Source organism: Taudactylus pleione, unplaced genomic scaffold (genome assembly GCF_031769625.1).
Source record: "Taudactylus pleione unplaced genomic scaffold, aTauple2 ptg001137l, whole genome shotgun sequence".
In the NCBI taxonomy this organism is placed as follows: Eukaryota; Metazoa; Chordata; class Amphibia; order Anura; family Myobatrachidae; genus Taudactylus; species Taudactylus pleione.
Genome location: NW_028285538.1, coordinates 5,478,447 through 5,491,132, shown reverse-complemented (window position 1 = coordinate 5,491,132; position 12,686 = coordinate 5,478,447). Strand labels below are relative to the sequence as shown.

The following is a 12,686-nucleotide window of genomic DNA, read 5'->3' as shown; positions in this document are numbered from 1 at the left end:
TTCACATTATCACCAAGATCATCAGATGTGACCATGACTTCTCTTGCTCACCATGACTTCTCTTGCTCACTGCATGTAGTGTTCCTTTTAATTCAGAGGTTCCCAAACATGCTTGAGTCCTGATGGTTAAATCAAATTGACTGAGGTACTAATTAAGTCACCTGTGCTCAAGCATAGATATCCTTAAAATGTGGACTATAATGGTGGAGTTGGGGAACCTCTGCTTTGATTTTCAATATTGCACTAGGAATTGGAAAGAAGGAAGATGTGTTTTTCTAATGACCGGAATGTGGACAAAACGAGACCATCATACTTAGTAGTGTAAATAGTTTATTTGATCATATGCAATTGACAGAGAAGAAACATGTTACTAAGAGGCTGAAGGAACACTGAAGAAAACATGCCAATATTTCCCACGTTACGGTAAGAAAATTACACTAGATTTACAATGTTTAGCAAAATGTCACTTCAGACAAGATTTAGACTTCAATTTTGTTAACATTCTCATTAGGTCCGAAGAACAGGCGTTATTTCTACAGTATCGGTTAATTTTTAAATGACATTACTTTCAACATTGGCATGTTTCCCCCAGCATGAAAAGTACACAGGTATGTGCAAATGTAACATGTATTGGCTGTTGTACACAAGAAAAAAAATGGTAAAGTTAAGCAAATGTCAGTGTTGTAACTGCGATTCTCAAATGTATCCTTCGTTAAATATATATTAAAAAAAAAACCTATAATTTAAAATAACATTCAGGTTGTATAGCACAGGCTGAGGCAACTTTTATTTTATTAAACAATATTTACAGTATCACTCAGCGGCTAAATGGGAATTGAGGAAGTATAAAACAAAAAAACAAAACATAACTGCACCAACTTTGTAGCAAAATATCTGTACATTTAAAAACAGATTATCATAAAACTACATCTTATATAAGGAGGATGAACTTAAAAATGTTATGAGTGGTCCACTTAAACACAAATTAAGTAGAAGAAACAGAGAGCCGGGTGGATAAACATTTGCCAAGAACTTACACAGTCTTGAACGTGCATTTTTTTTACATTAAAAAAATAAAATAAAGAGATGGTTAAACTTTCTTTATCTGAGTTAAATACCCAGAACAAAACCAAAGTAACATTGTCTTGTAAATCTCCTATAAAGTGGTTAAATACTATACAATATTTTATTTTACAATAAACATGTTAGTTTGCTATCAAAAATTGTCAACCAATCAAAACTTTAGGTACTCAGGGAAAAAAAAGTGTAATTCTTATGATAGTAAATTAAACTTTGCGTCCTGTGTTGCAGGACCGTGGTACATAAACTCCAGTAATATACACACATGCTCACCTATAGGCCTGATCCCAGCTATAGAGTCCTCTTTGCAGGGAGAATAAACCAATGCACAATTTAACTTTGTCCTATTTTACGGTTATTGATTTAAAACAGAGATGGGCAACCTGTGACCCTTCAGCATACTGGGATTTATAGTTCCACCACACTTGGGGAGACGCAGATTGCTTAAATCTGATTTAGCCCTATGTTGCTGAACTACAAATTTCAGCACTTCCAACAGATAATTAACCGATTCCAAATGAGAACCTAAGATTATGATAAAACACGTTACATTTGTCCAATATCTGTAATTGATTTGACTTTATAAAGCCTAATACTGTATTGTTTAGTGCAAGTTAATCATTACAAAATCTTTTTTTATTATTTATTTTTTTAATTATAAAAAAATGTGGCGGGTTTAATATGCACAATTGTTACTAAACAAAAAATCAGGACGTGTCTGTATAAATTAAAAACAAAAAGTACAGATGAAGTTTTTTTACCACTCTATTCTGTGTCTTTGCTTGTTTTGTAGGTGCCCTACCTTCTCACACACTATAAGCCCTTAAATATTAATGACCATTAAGTGCAATTATAGCACAAAATCATTTTTCGAATAACATCAAACAAAACCTTCTAAAGACTTCGTCTGTTCTTCATCGTAAGTCCAAACTGAAGTTAAAGTTATTTACAAGCCAACAGAAAACCTCCAGAGACTATTATCAACCACTCTTTCAACTTGTATGTAGCAAAAGGAAATGATGAAAACAAAAAATGTATTTTACATTTTGGTTAAAAACACTGAGTAATGTATTGGTGTAAAGATACCTGATCAAATCAAGTTCTATTGCTTGGATTAATTTGAGCAGGTATTTCTGATTTAGGCACTTGTTAGCTACAGTTGGATACATATCTGTCTTGAGTGGAGATTCCAGCTCGTTTTCGGCATTCTAGATGCAAAGTTTTGATCAGTTTGAGCCCTTTGCAGTTCAAAGGTTAAATACGTTTGTTCAAAAGGTGCAGTGAAAATGCTGGCATGCGTTGCTTGCGGGCGATCGTGATCGGCCCCACAGCATTCGCACAGACCCGCAGGCTTGTAAGGAATGACTCCAGCTCATACAGGTATATCAGCACCATTTACAGAACGCATGTTCTGGTCATCAAAGCGTTTTCTCACGCTTCTCCTCACCGCGTCGGCTCTCCTATACGGTTGGCTTCTAAGATCTGTAAGAAGAGAGAAGTTTTAGCGCAAGTTTTATGGTCTGGTTAACAGAAAAGACCTGGCAGCCAATCAAAGCAGCTTGTAAAGAGGATTGCATTAAATTTACACAAATTGGGGATAAGTACCGGTGGACCACTGGCTATTATAGGCAAGTCATTGTAATATGTTACTGTGCGTGGGGAGGGCAATGTCTAAGTTGTATTAATTCAAGGCCTATTTTAAGTGTCTACATTGAGTATGGGGGTTAAGTAAAACAAAATTGTGCAATTAAAAATACGCCATTATTAAAATAGTAAACATGGTCAAAACAGCCTTAAATAACTTACATTAATTTGTATGGTTTAAAACTTTACACAAATTCCAATTTTTTTTTATTATTGTCAAATCTTGGAATGACTATCCCTACAGTATATGGTGCATTATTAATGGGTTTTTTTTTTTATTTTGGTCTCATCTTTCACATTGTTGGAACACAACAGGCACCTGCACTATAGCTAAATAGATGTTATTTTATAGATTAAAGCAATTGCTTTTATTTGTAAATTACTAGCTCACAGAAAACGATAGTTACCCTTCCATGCTGTAATTACGATAGCTCATTATTCGCTCGTTCTAGACCTAACTGGGTATAAATCGCCACAATTTGTCCATTAATCCTGATCACCACCTAAGCTGGAACATTCAGCTGTTTAGGTTGGAAGGCTGGTGTACTTAATGTAGAACAAAGTATTTATATTATGGTCATTGTAATCCACACTAATTAGCGTATAGAGATCAGTAAACCTATACTTGATGGGACTCTTTGTTCTATTTATTTATCCTTATAGCTAAAAATTCTAATGAATATTTTAGTATAAATTAATCTTCACCTCTAAAATCATTATGTTGAGTGAATAGATATTGCCTTAGGTTGTGAGATTTAATGCTCCTTAAATGATCGTGGGATTGATCGGATCATTATTGCATATGCTGACTATCTGCAGATGATTGCTATCAGTTTGTGAGAGTGTGTGCACCAATTTGCAGCTCCTTCTATTTGTGATCAGAATAACTACTGTGTACAATTCTTGTATAGATATAATGGATCTACATACAGATAGATTCCATATCAATAACACAGAGAGGAAATCGATTATATGTCACTATGGGAAAGAATTTACCCCACGGCAAAGTCAGCCCTGAGCTATATAATTAAGGCTTGCTACTCTGCACAATAAACCCCAGAGGCTGCAAGGAAAAAAATCTGCATAAATGCACCCACTGGGGCTTAATGCGCGGGTTTAGAACAGTATGTCTCCAAAATGCTAAGGACGAGTCCTACTTGTCCTCAACATTGAAAGAGTTCAAAGTAATATAACTCATACTTAAGTTAGTCCTAGTATTTACTGCCAGTTAGTGCTAGGGGTAGAGGCTTGGCAATGATAAAGACATTGTGCTGTCACTTAAAGAAGTCACCAATAGTCCTGCACTATAGAAATAAAACTGAAGTGCAAGGGCATGGGGAGATTGGGCACTTGTATTACCCTCCCCCTGAGACTTGGGAGCATGAGATCCCTCAGGAGTTAATGTTTGTTGATGAGTGGTTCACCAAATAGTAATCCCCAATTCAGAAGTCCAGGGAATGTGAGGATGCCACTTCCTGGATTCAATAAATCCAGGTTACCCACATTTAAAAGAGTACAGTCCCCTCTTTCAAGATATTGGGTCCCTTAGTAGTTATTGTCTGGGAATCACCAGAAAATAACACATTAATATGCCCGATCTCCCCTATCCTGGCATCAATAAACTCAGGGGCACACTTGTTTTAAAAGAAGAGTGCCCCCTTAGTAATTATCTGGTGATCACTAGACAAGTGCATCCTACACTACAAATATCATTAAAAAGTCTACATAATGCAAATATTCTACCCAGCTTGGCTTCATTTAACTCAGGAAACCCCTCATTTAATGCAGTGAGTTGCCTAGTTTTCAGAATGGTGTGCCCTACCAATAATATTCCTACACATTTTATGCGTCTCATTGAAGGCATAAAAGTGCTGATTGTATTATGAAAATCACTGTGTAGAATCCTGCATTTTGCGGTTTTGGAAAGGCGGATAAGTCTCAAAACTGAATTTTCAAAAAATATCATTAAAGCTTTCTAAAAAAAAAAGCATAATTTGTGTGGATACTGCATAGACAAATGACTGATATTGATGATGTTATGTGACCAGTCCCAAAAAAGTGCCAAAATAGATTATACTGAACCATGTTTATTTTTTTTTTAGAATTATTAACCAATATTTTAAAACTAGTAAAAATTTACATTAAAATGTATCTTTTTTGAGACAATTGATACAATCTTCAGTAATGAAGGGCATATATGAAAACTGGTTCAAAGGAAAGATTCTAGCAACCAATCACAATTCTTACTGTGATTTTTCTTGTTCAGTGTAGCAAATGGACACAAACATCTGATTAGCTGATAGAGGCAACACCACTGTCTTTTTTTCCCTATCGTTGCAGTTTTTGCAATGAATTTGGCTGAATGTAGACTTTTGCTTTGATCTATGGTTAAAAGCTAAGCAGTTTGACAGTTGAAGTGCACTCGTTGTTTGCTTACAGTGTTGCAGCCATTTTGTGGTCTGAGATTGCGGCCATTTTGTGTGCGGAGAATGCATCCTGCTACTTTTCTAATGGCCATACTCTCATGAATTTAGGTTCACTACTTCACTCCACTAAATGGCTGCCTCATGTGTGAAGGTGACAGGACTGGGTTCTACCGGTATTAAATATTAATGTCTGGTCTGGCATACAGAGAGAGGAGGAAACCAAGTAAAAAATAATGCTTGCCAGCTCTGTGTATCCTCCACCACCGGTGTGCTAGAAGAAATCCTTACCCTCGAGTGAACATTTGGAAATTTAGTGATATTATTCTTCTTTAATGCTAAACAGGAGAAAACACAAAATGATGGTTAAATAAAAATATGGGATGCGAGTGCAAAGAAGCTGAGATTACAATTCAGTACCTCGGTGTGTGTTAGCCAATGAAGCAGGAAGGAAGTGCGGAAGGAAGGGGGGGGGGCTAAGTATCTTAAGGCAGTGTACAAGATGGCCACCCTGTTAGCTCATTAGAAGCATTTACTATGTATTTATAATTGGGACAGATAGAAAGGCAAGCTGCTTTGAAGATTGGCTCCAGAAAAGATAATTAATACAGCAATTGACATGGAAAGGAAATGCCTGTTCAGAAGAATTTGACAGTTTACACAGATAAAGTCCACATTAAGACATCGACATTTTAAATAAAAACTCATAACACCACTTACAGGTAAATACCTATATTGTGTCAGTGTTGTGAGATTTATTTTTTATTTTATTTCAAAACAGCCGCTATAGAAAGTTGGCTGTGATAAGTAAAATACACATATTATGAAAAATCTTAAAAACTGTACTTTTCAGTTCCAACACAATTATATATTTACATATACATTGAATATGTATACACTTTTATTTTTTAAGCAACCTGTGTCTCCACAACTGTTCTAAAGGTACAAATCCCAGAATGCCCCATGCATTATTTAGGCCCTGTCTATCCTGCACACCCTGCTTCCTTCTCATACAGCAAAAATGTGCTAAAGGCTATAACATATAAAGGATTATACAGAAATTCAGTTATTTTGTGTTTGCCTTTCAGGGCATTATAAGATATTGCTCGATCCTTCGATGAAATTTTGAAGGGTCCAGCTGCCCATTTCCATGCCGGTCTGTTCCATACAAAAACTAAAACAAGTGCTAAAATCAAAGGTGTTTCTTTTGTATTTAGCTCCCTAATTTCTCATGCTCCGAGCAGCTATCTAATAATGTAAGGCTGCCATGGCTAAAATGGCTACAAGCTGAGTTGGAATTAGATGACCAGAATTCTCCCCCCTTTGACAGTGAATAGTAATACAGAACATGTCATGCTTACAGAGGGTGGACCATCAGATTGATTAGAAATAATCTAGCTGAATGTGGTTTCTGTGTCTTATTCAGGCAATGACTTTATCCTTCTCTACAGTAGTAGAAATTGGGCCCTTTGGTAACTGAGAAACAAAATTGTCTTGGAACTGAAAAATGTGAAGAAAAGTCTGAATGAAAGGAGATAATGTGGAGAATGAAATAATCTCTCATGCAAATACAAACATGCAAATGTGGGTTAGAGTAGATGCAGCAAGTCATTCTAACGTGAGACAAAAGGCTAATCAGATACAAGACATAAAACATTTCTGTCATAACACAAAGTATAAGGAAATGACACAAACATCATTTTGGTTTTATTACTTTACACAATGTACAGTGCTGTGCTGGCCATGTTTTCAGTGGTCTTGTTAATGATGAATATCATGGAAATGGACCAGGAAGGAACTGGGCGGCCAATATGTTATTTCCAGAAGCCTAAGAAATGGATTCCCTGAATTGACTGCTATAGCGGCAAAATCTATTAATCCTATGGGGATTCTATGTGACAATGTGGCTCCTGTCAGCTCGTTTTCTAAACACGGTCTCCGATATCTGCCTTTTGCTTATAATGAAAGGGACAGTGACCACGCAGACCCATGTGATCCTGTCACCCATGTGATTGACAGGAGGTGCCATTTGGGGGAGGTGATGGGGGTGGCTGTCGCGAAACGCAGGCGTGCCAGTGCATTTGAAAATGAAATTAAATTATCCACTGTGATGCCCTACGCAGCCTGAGGACTCATAGCGTGTGATGAGGTTAGCAATTCCTGAGTAAGGTCAGAGCTTGTGCAAGTGTGCATGAGGCTGCGATGGTACGCAATGGTTTTGCAGTCTTGCTAAACATTACAGATGTGGGTAAGGTAAATTGGGCGTCCTTATGTAGTCCTGCGTTGGCATAGCGATTTCAGTGGATTAGCATACTATGGCAGTGAGACTGCGTGCGTAATCGCTATTGCAATTGCAGTTGCGATCCGTAAAGAACCGGGCCCTAAGTACGGAGATCAGTGATCTTTTGTTTTATTATATTTATTTTAACATTTTTTTTTTTCATAATAGGGCTACTATTATATTATCTGTGCTTTACTGACACAAGGAAAAGTAAGAGTTTCTCTAGTCTCCCATTTCCCATCCTGCACACTAGACACTGTAAAAGTAAGTTAACCAAATCTTTTGTAATTGAGTAATTTCCTTATACATACATTCATTAAAGAGTAATACTTATAATTTAACATGACATATAATGTTCTTTAATGATGACCCCAATCACAATGACAGACGTGATAAAAGCGAATGACGCTCTCCGATGAGTCATCAACATCTTCCATTTCAGGATATTTGGTGACCAGTCTTCATGTTGCTAAACCATGTGAATGTCCAAATCTCATGCACAAGGGGTGGGGTGGGGGACACACACAATGTGGGGGGAGGAGAGTATTGTAGGATTAATGGCATGCAATGAGATGGTAAATATCACAGCTTTCACATGGACAGCAGGCAAAATAGTCCACTCTGATATTTGTGGTGATGCCTAAACATGGAGAAATAGTTGAAAACCTACAGCAACCTTTTTTTTAAGCGCATCAGGTGTGAAAGAGAGTAAGTTTAGTAATGGAATTCCTCAGTGAGAACGGGGTCGCAGAAAAACCGTGAGCCGCGTTTGGCTGTTCGAGCGGTAAAGGGCACTGTCTTCAGCACTGCATGGAAAATAATAGCCAAACAAGACAAACAGAAGACAGTAAGAAGCCAAGATCTACTGCATTAGTACATTGTTAGTGCTCTGCTGAGGTTCTCGGACAGGCTTTACACACAATGCAAAATAGACAACGTCTCAGGGAGTCAACGCTACGTAGAGATTAATGAGAGCAGGTAACGAGTAAAATGGACATTCAGCAATACAATGATAACGTGAATTGTGAGTCTTAGGGGTTTATTTACTAAGCAGTGTTAGGAGACAGAGTGAAAAGCGATAAAAAAGTGATAAGGTGCCAGCCAATCAGCTCCCAACTGTCATTTTTCAAACAGCCTGTGAGGTGACAGTTAGGAGCTGATTGGCTGGCACCTTATCACTTTTCACTCTGTCTCCTGACACTGCTTAGTAAATAGACCCCTTAAACCTAGAACACATTTTAGACTTGCTTTTCTAGGACTACAGCACCCATGATCCTCAGCAGACTACTTATGTATCCACGGGAGAAGACACACTACTATATATATAATAGTTTAAAAGGATTATTTGTATCCTTGCACAGTCATTAAATGATATACAATACATAGACATAATTTAGTTAGTGACATTAATTGCTATCACATAATTGACAAAAGGACATATTAGAGGTTTTCTCTGACACCGCATTTTTTATACCTGCAAACAAGGAAAACTAATCTTCCCATATGTCACTTTAAAGGATGATACATTACCCAAGCGTTAGACAGCATGCAACAAATGTAGCTGTTAAAATGATATTGTGTGACTGTACATAGGGATCACACAAACACTCATTTCCATATGACATTCCATCTGAGATGTGTTCCCTTAATGGCAAATGCAGCATTACTGGCACATAACTAGGCATCATAGGTTCCTATAGTGAATGCATCTACAGGCAGACACAAGTGTCCACAGTGAAAACTGAATGGGTCATGGGTACATTATGTATGTTCTTCAATCAATGGCACATCCAGCATTGTCTGAGAATGCAGTGTGTACTGGTGGTGTCTTTTCTATAGGGATCTGTGGGTCTGATTCAGCACAGGACGGAATTGCAAAGCCACACAGGAGCAGCACTGCAATTCCGTCCTTGCTATTATGTTAATGCAGCATGCCTCCTGCATGCATTAATGATCCGAGCTGCGTCCATGGCTGCAGCATCGCATCATCTGGGTGATCCTCAGCCAGCTGCGAGGCCACGGTGGTCATACAGGCTGGCCATCGCTGTTCAGAAAGAGAGGTCAGGAAATCTCAGTCAGCCAACGGAGATCTTGGCCTAACCCCCCCCCCCCCAAAAAAAACGGCGGCAACACGCCTCCGTTTTGGGAAACGAAGGCGGTTGCCGCACTCTCGCCGCACAGCTCAGGCAGAATATATTATAGGTATAAACAATGTGCTCAGTAATATCAACCCTTAGAAAAGAACATTTCATTTGTATGTGAACCAAGTGCTATGCTAATGTTTCTGTTAGTACATATGAGAGAAGAGCAAGTATGGAATACACAGTGCTTGCCCTGTCTGTTTTACCAAGGAAGGAGTTTGTAGCATGAGCAGTATGGCGTAGCATGAGCAGTATGGCGTAGCATGAGCAGTATGGCGTAGCATGCAGGAAGCTACTGGCTCTACTGTGTAAGACATCTATAGTAGTGCACATTATTGACTACACTGGCCATAGGTCCCAGATAGTGCTGATAGTCTCTTGTGTACAAAGAGTTTCTTTTATGCTTTACTACGGAACTATACAGATCTAGCGACACAAGCTAATATAAAATAAGTAGTAACTGAGAAAAACCCTTGGTGAACTGAAAACTCTGGAGTGTTACGTAAAACAATCACACACAGGTATAAGTGTTTAATATGATCTCCTCAGTGGATCCACGTTGAAAATTTATTTTATTTTGAATTCAATGGGGCATATTCAATTAGCCGCAGGGTTTACCCCGCGGCTAATTGTCGCGCTGGACGGGATACGATTAACGGGGATTCCACGCGCGGGTGTCCCTGAGACCCCGCGTGCAAGTCCCTGCTGTTCGGCCTCGCGCGAGAGGGTATTACACACTGTTTCCATGTTGCTCGCGGAAACAGTGTGTTCCCGCGCGCGACAGCAGAGTTAACGGCGCGGGGAGAAACCTATTTTATTGAATAGCTTAACCCCGCGCCGCGGGACTTTCAAGCCCCAATTACTCGCGGGAGAGGTCCCGCGGGTAATTGGATATGCCCCAATGTGTGTAGAACTCATACAGTATTGATTAATGTAGTACATTTAAGAGACAGACTTAATGATATCTATTCTTTATAAATCTATATAAGGACAGCTTTGTGCTGAAGAAATAGTACTTAAAAGGGTCATTAAAGCAAGAATATAAATTATTGCAATCTGCAAAATACATTGTGTAACATTTACATATTTAGTGTACCCGTACCAAAATAGAAGAGTAATGGGCTGTCCGTCCTCTGATAACTTTCGCCAGTTGGCTTGTACTGTACATGCTCTCTTGCAACTTTCGCTAAATATATTGCTTTCTGGTTCTGCTTTCCCTCTCTGCATTTCAGTCATGTATTTATATAATTAGGCAGAGTGGTTTGTTTTGGGATACAGCACAATTGGCTGCATTGGATATAGCTTTATCCAGACAGCAGCTTTGTGTCACGTCTCAAGGTAACAAATCAACTCCACCAGATGATATACAGACATGGGTGAAACACAACAGAAGATAGACAAGGCAATCTGTTCAGTAAAAGTTGAAGAGAGCATGTAATAACCAATACATGATAACTAATCTGATGATGAGAAACCCCTTTATGTTGTTCTGCTTCTCCCTTTAAATGATGACTAAAATGTTAAAATGTTCCTCATAGTGATCATAGTAACCCGCCCAAACTGCATTCGCCACCAGGTGAACTTAGCGCACGCAACATAGCGTAATCAGCTCTTCCAGAGGAGGCACAAGAAACCGGTGGCTCGCCAGCTGCTGAAGAACTACATGACCCAAAGTGTCTACATTTTAAGCAGTAACACTTACTACAAGTGTCTATGTATTGCAATACTTTGACCTAAATGTCTATTGTGACTTAGATGGCTATAATTGAAACAGTAATACTTCATGGTGACTTAAGTGTCTAATGTTTGAAACAGTAACATGTATTACATTGTGACCTAAGTGTCTATGGCCCTCATTCAGAGCCACTCGCTAGCGGCAGTACGCTCGTTCCGAGCGATGTTCGCACATCTGCGCATGCGTACGGTTTTTAGTACGCATGCGCGAACCAGTCAGTGTGGCTGAAAATCGTTTGTACGCTATATAGCGAGTGCCTGCTATTTTGAGTGACAGAATGAGGCGTATGTGGGTGGTAACAGGGGAAGGTGCTTGAAAACGGGGAGTGGAGATCCGTTCGCAGGCGTGCTTAAAGGTCAAAACGGGCGTTTTATGGGTGTGCATAATTAATATAGCAGCGTCAATGACCATGTCACTTGTTTTTTTTTAACTCAGAACTGCTCGCAAAATAGCGGTTGAAAAAACCAACCACAAGAATAGCGAGCAGTTCATACGCTGTACGATGTACTCGATTAATCTAATAAATAGCGGACATGACGTATCGTGCGAGCGGCCAGGCGGCGTTTTTAAGAAATAAACGAGCGTATGTTTTGCTCGCTCGTTCAGACTTAGAGGTGTGAACAGACTGCAATGTGCGAACGGATCATTTGCATAGCCACCCCTTGTTTTTGAACGAACGAACGCAAATAGCGAACGGCTCTGAATGAGGGCCAATGTTTCAAACTGTGATACTTGCTACATTGTGAGTGGGCGCATGTTATATTTCTTTAAAATAACTTCACCTGATAGGTGAAGAGCCCCAGCCTACGGGGAAGTGACTGGAGATAGAGTGACTCCAGGTTGGGGCATCTACTGGTTGGTGCAAAAACAATTTTCTATTGTACCCTGACAACTGCTGATGACAAACTACACTGGGCAATGACAATAGCAGATCACCATCTATCCTAGGATGCAGTGTTTTCATGCTGTTATGCTGAGACCAGCTCTCTTACCTGTGATGATGTCTTCAATGGCTCCATCCTTCCCCTCATAAACATGTCTGCTATCTTTAACTTGCCTCCTCCTTAATTCCGCAATTAACTCTTGCTGCTGGCGTTTAGATTTATGTGAGGGAGACTGTAATGAAGGAAACAGAAACGCATTATTACACAGCAACTTCTGCAGGTATTGATCACAGATTATGAGTTCTATGGATGACAAATTTAAAGGGATGCAATCCTAAAAATAGTGTATCATTCTTATTCAACAGTAATCATAACGCTGACACATATATAGTAGTTATCTTTTACATGGATATTAATAGCTATAAATCTACATTTTACCGTCCTATTGCTGGAAAAAGGTTATTGACGCTTCTGCCAAATCTGTGAGGGTGCTGCCTC

The 12,686-nt window shown here is 39.0% G+C and overlaps 1 protein-coding gene across 1 annotated transcript in view; it reads right to left on the bottom strand.

Annotated features, from left to right (window-relative positions):
• Window positions 1-317: 317 nt before the first annotated feature.
• FMNL2 (formin like 2) overlaps window positions 318-12,686 on the bottom strand; it is a 348,984-nt gene continuing 336,615 nt past the window's right edge. The window contains 2 exon segments of the mRNA XM_088462017.1: window positions 318-2,562; window positions 12,297-12,420. Coding sequence (XP_088318143.1) covers window positions 2,453-2,562; window positions 12,297-12,420 — 234 coding nt within the window. The 3' untranslated portion in view covers window positions 318-2,452.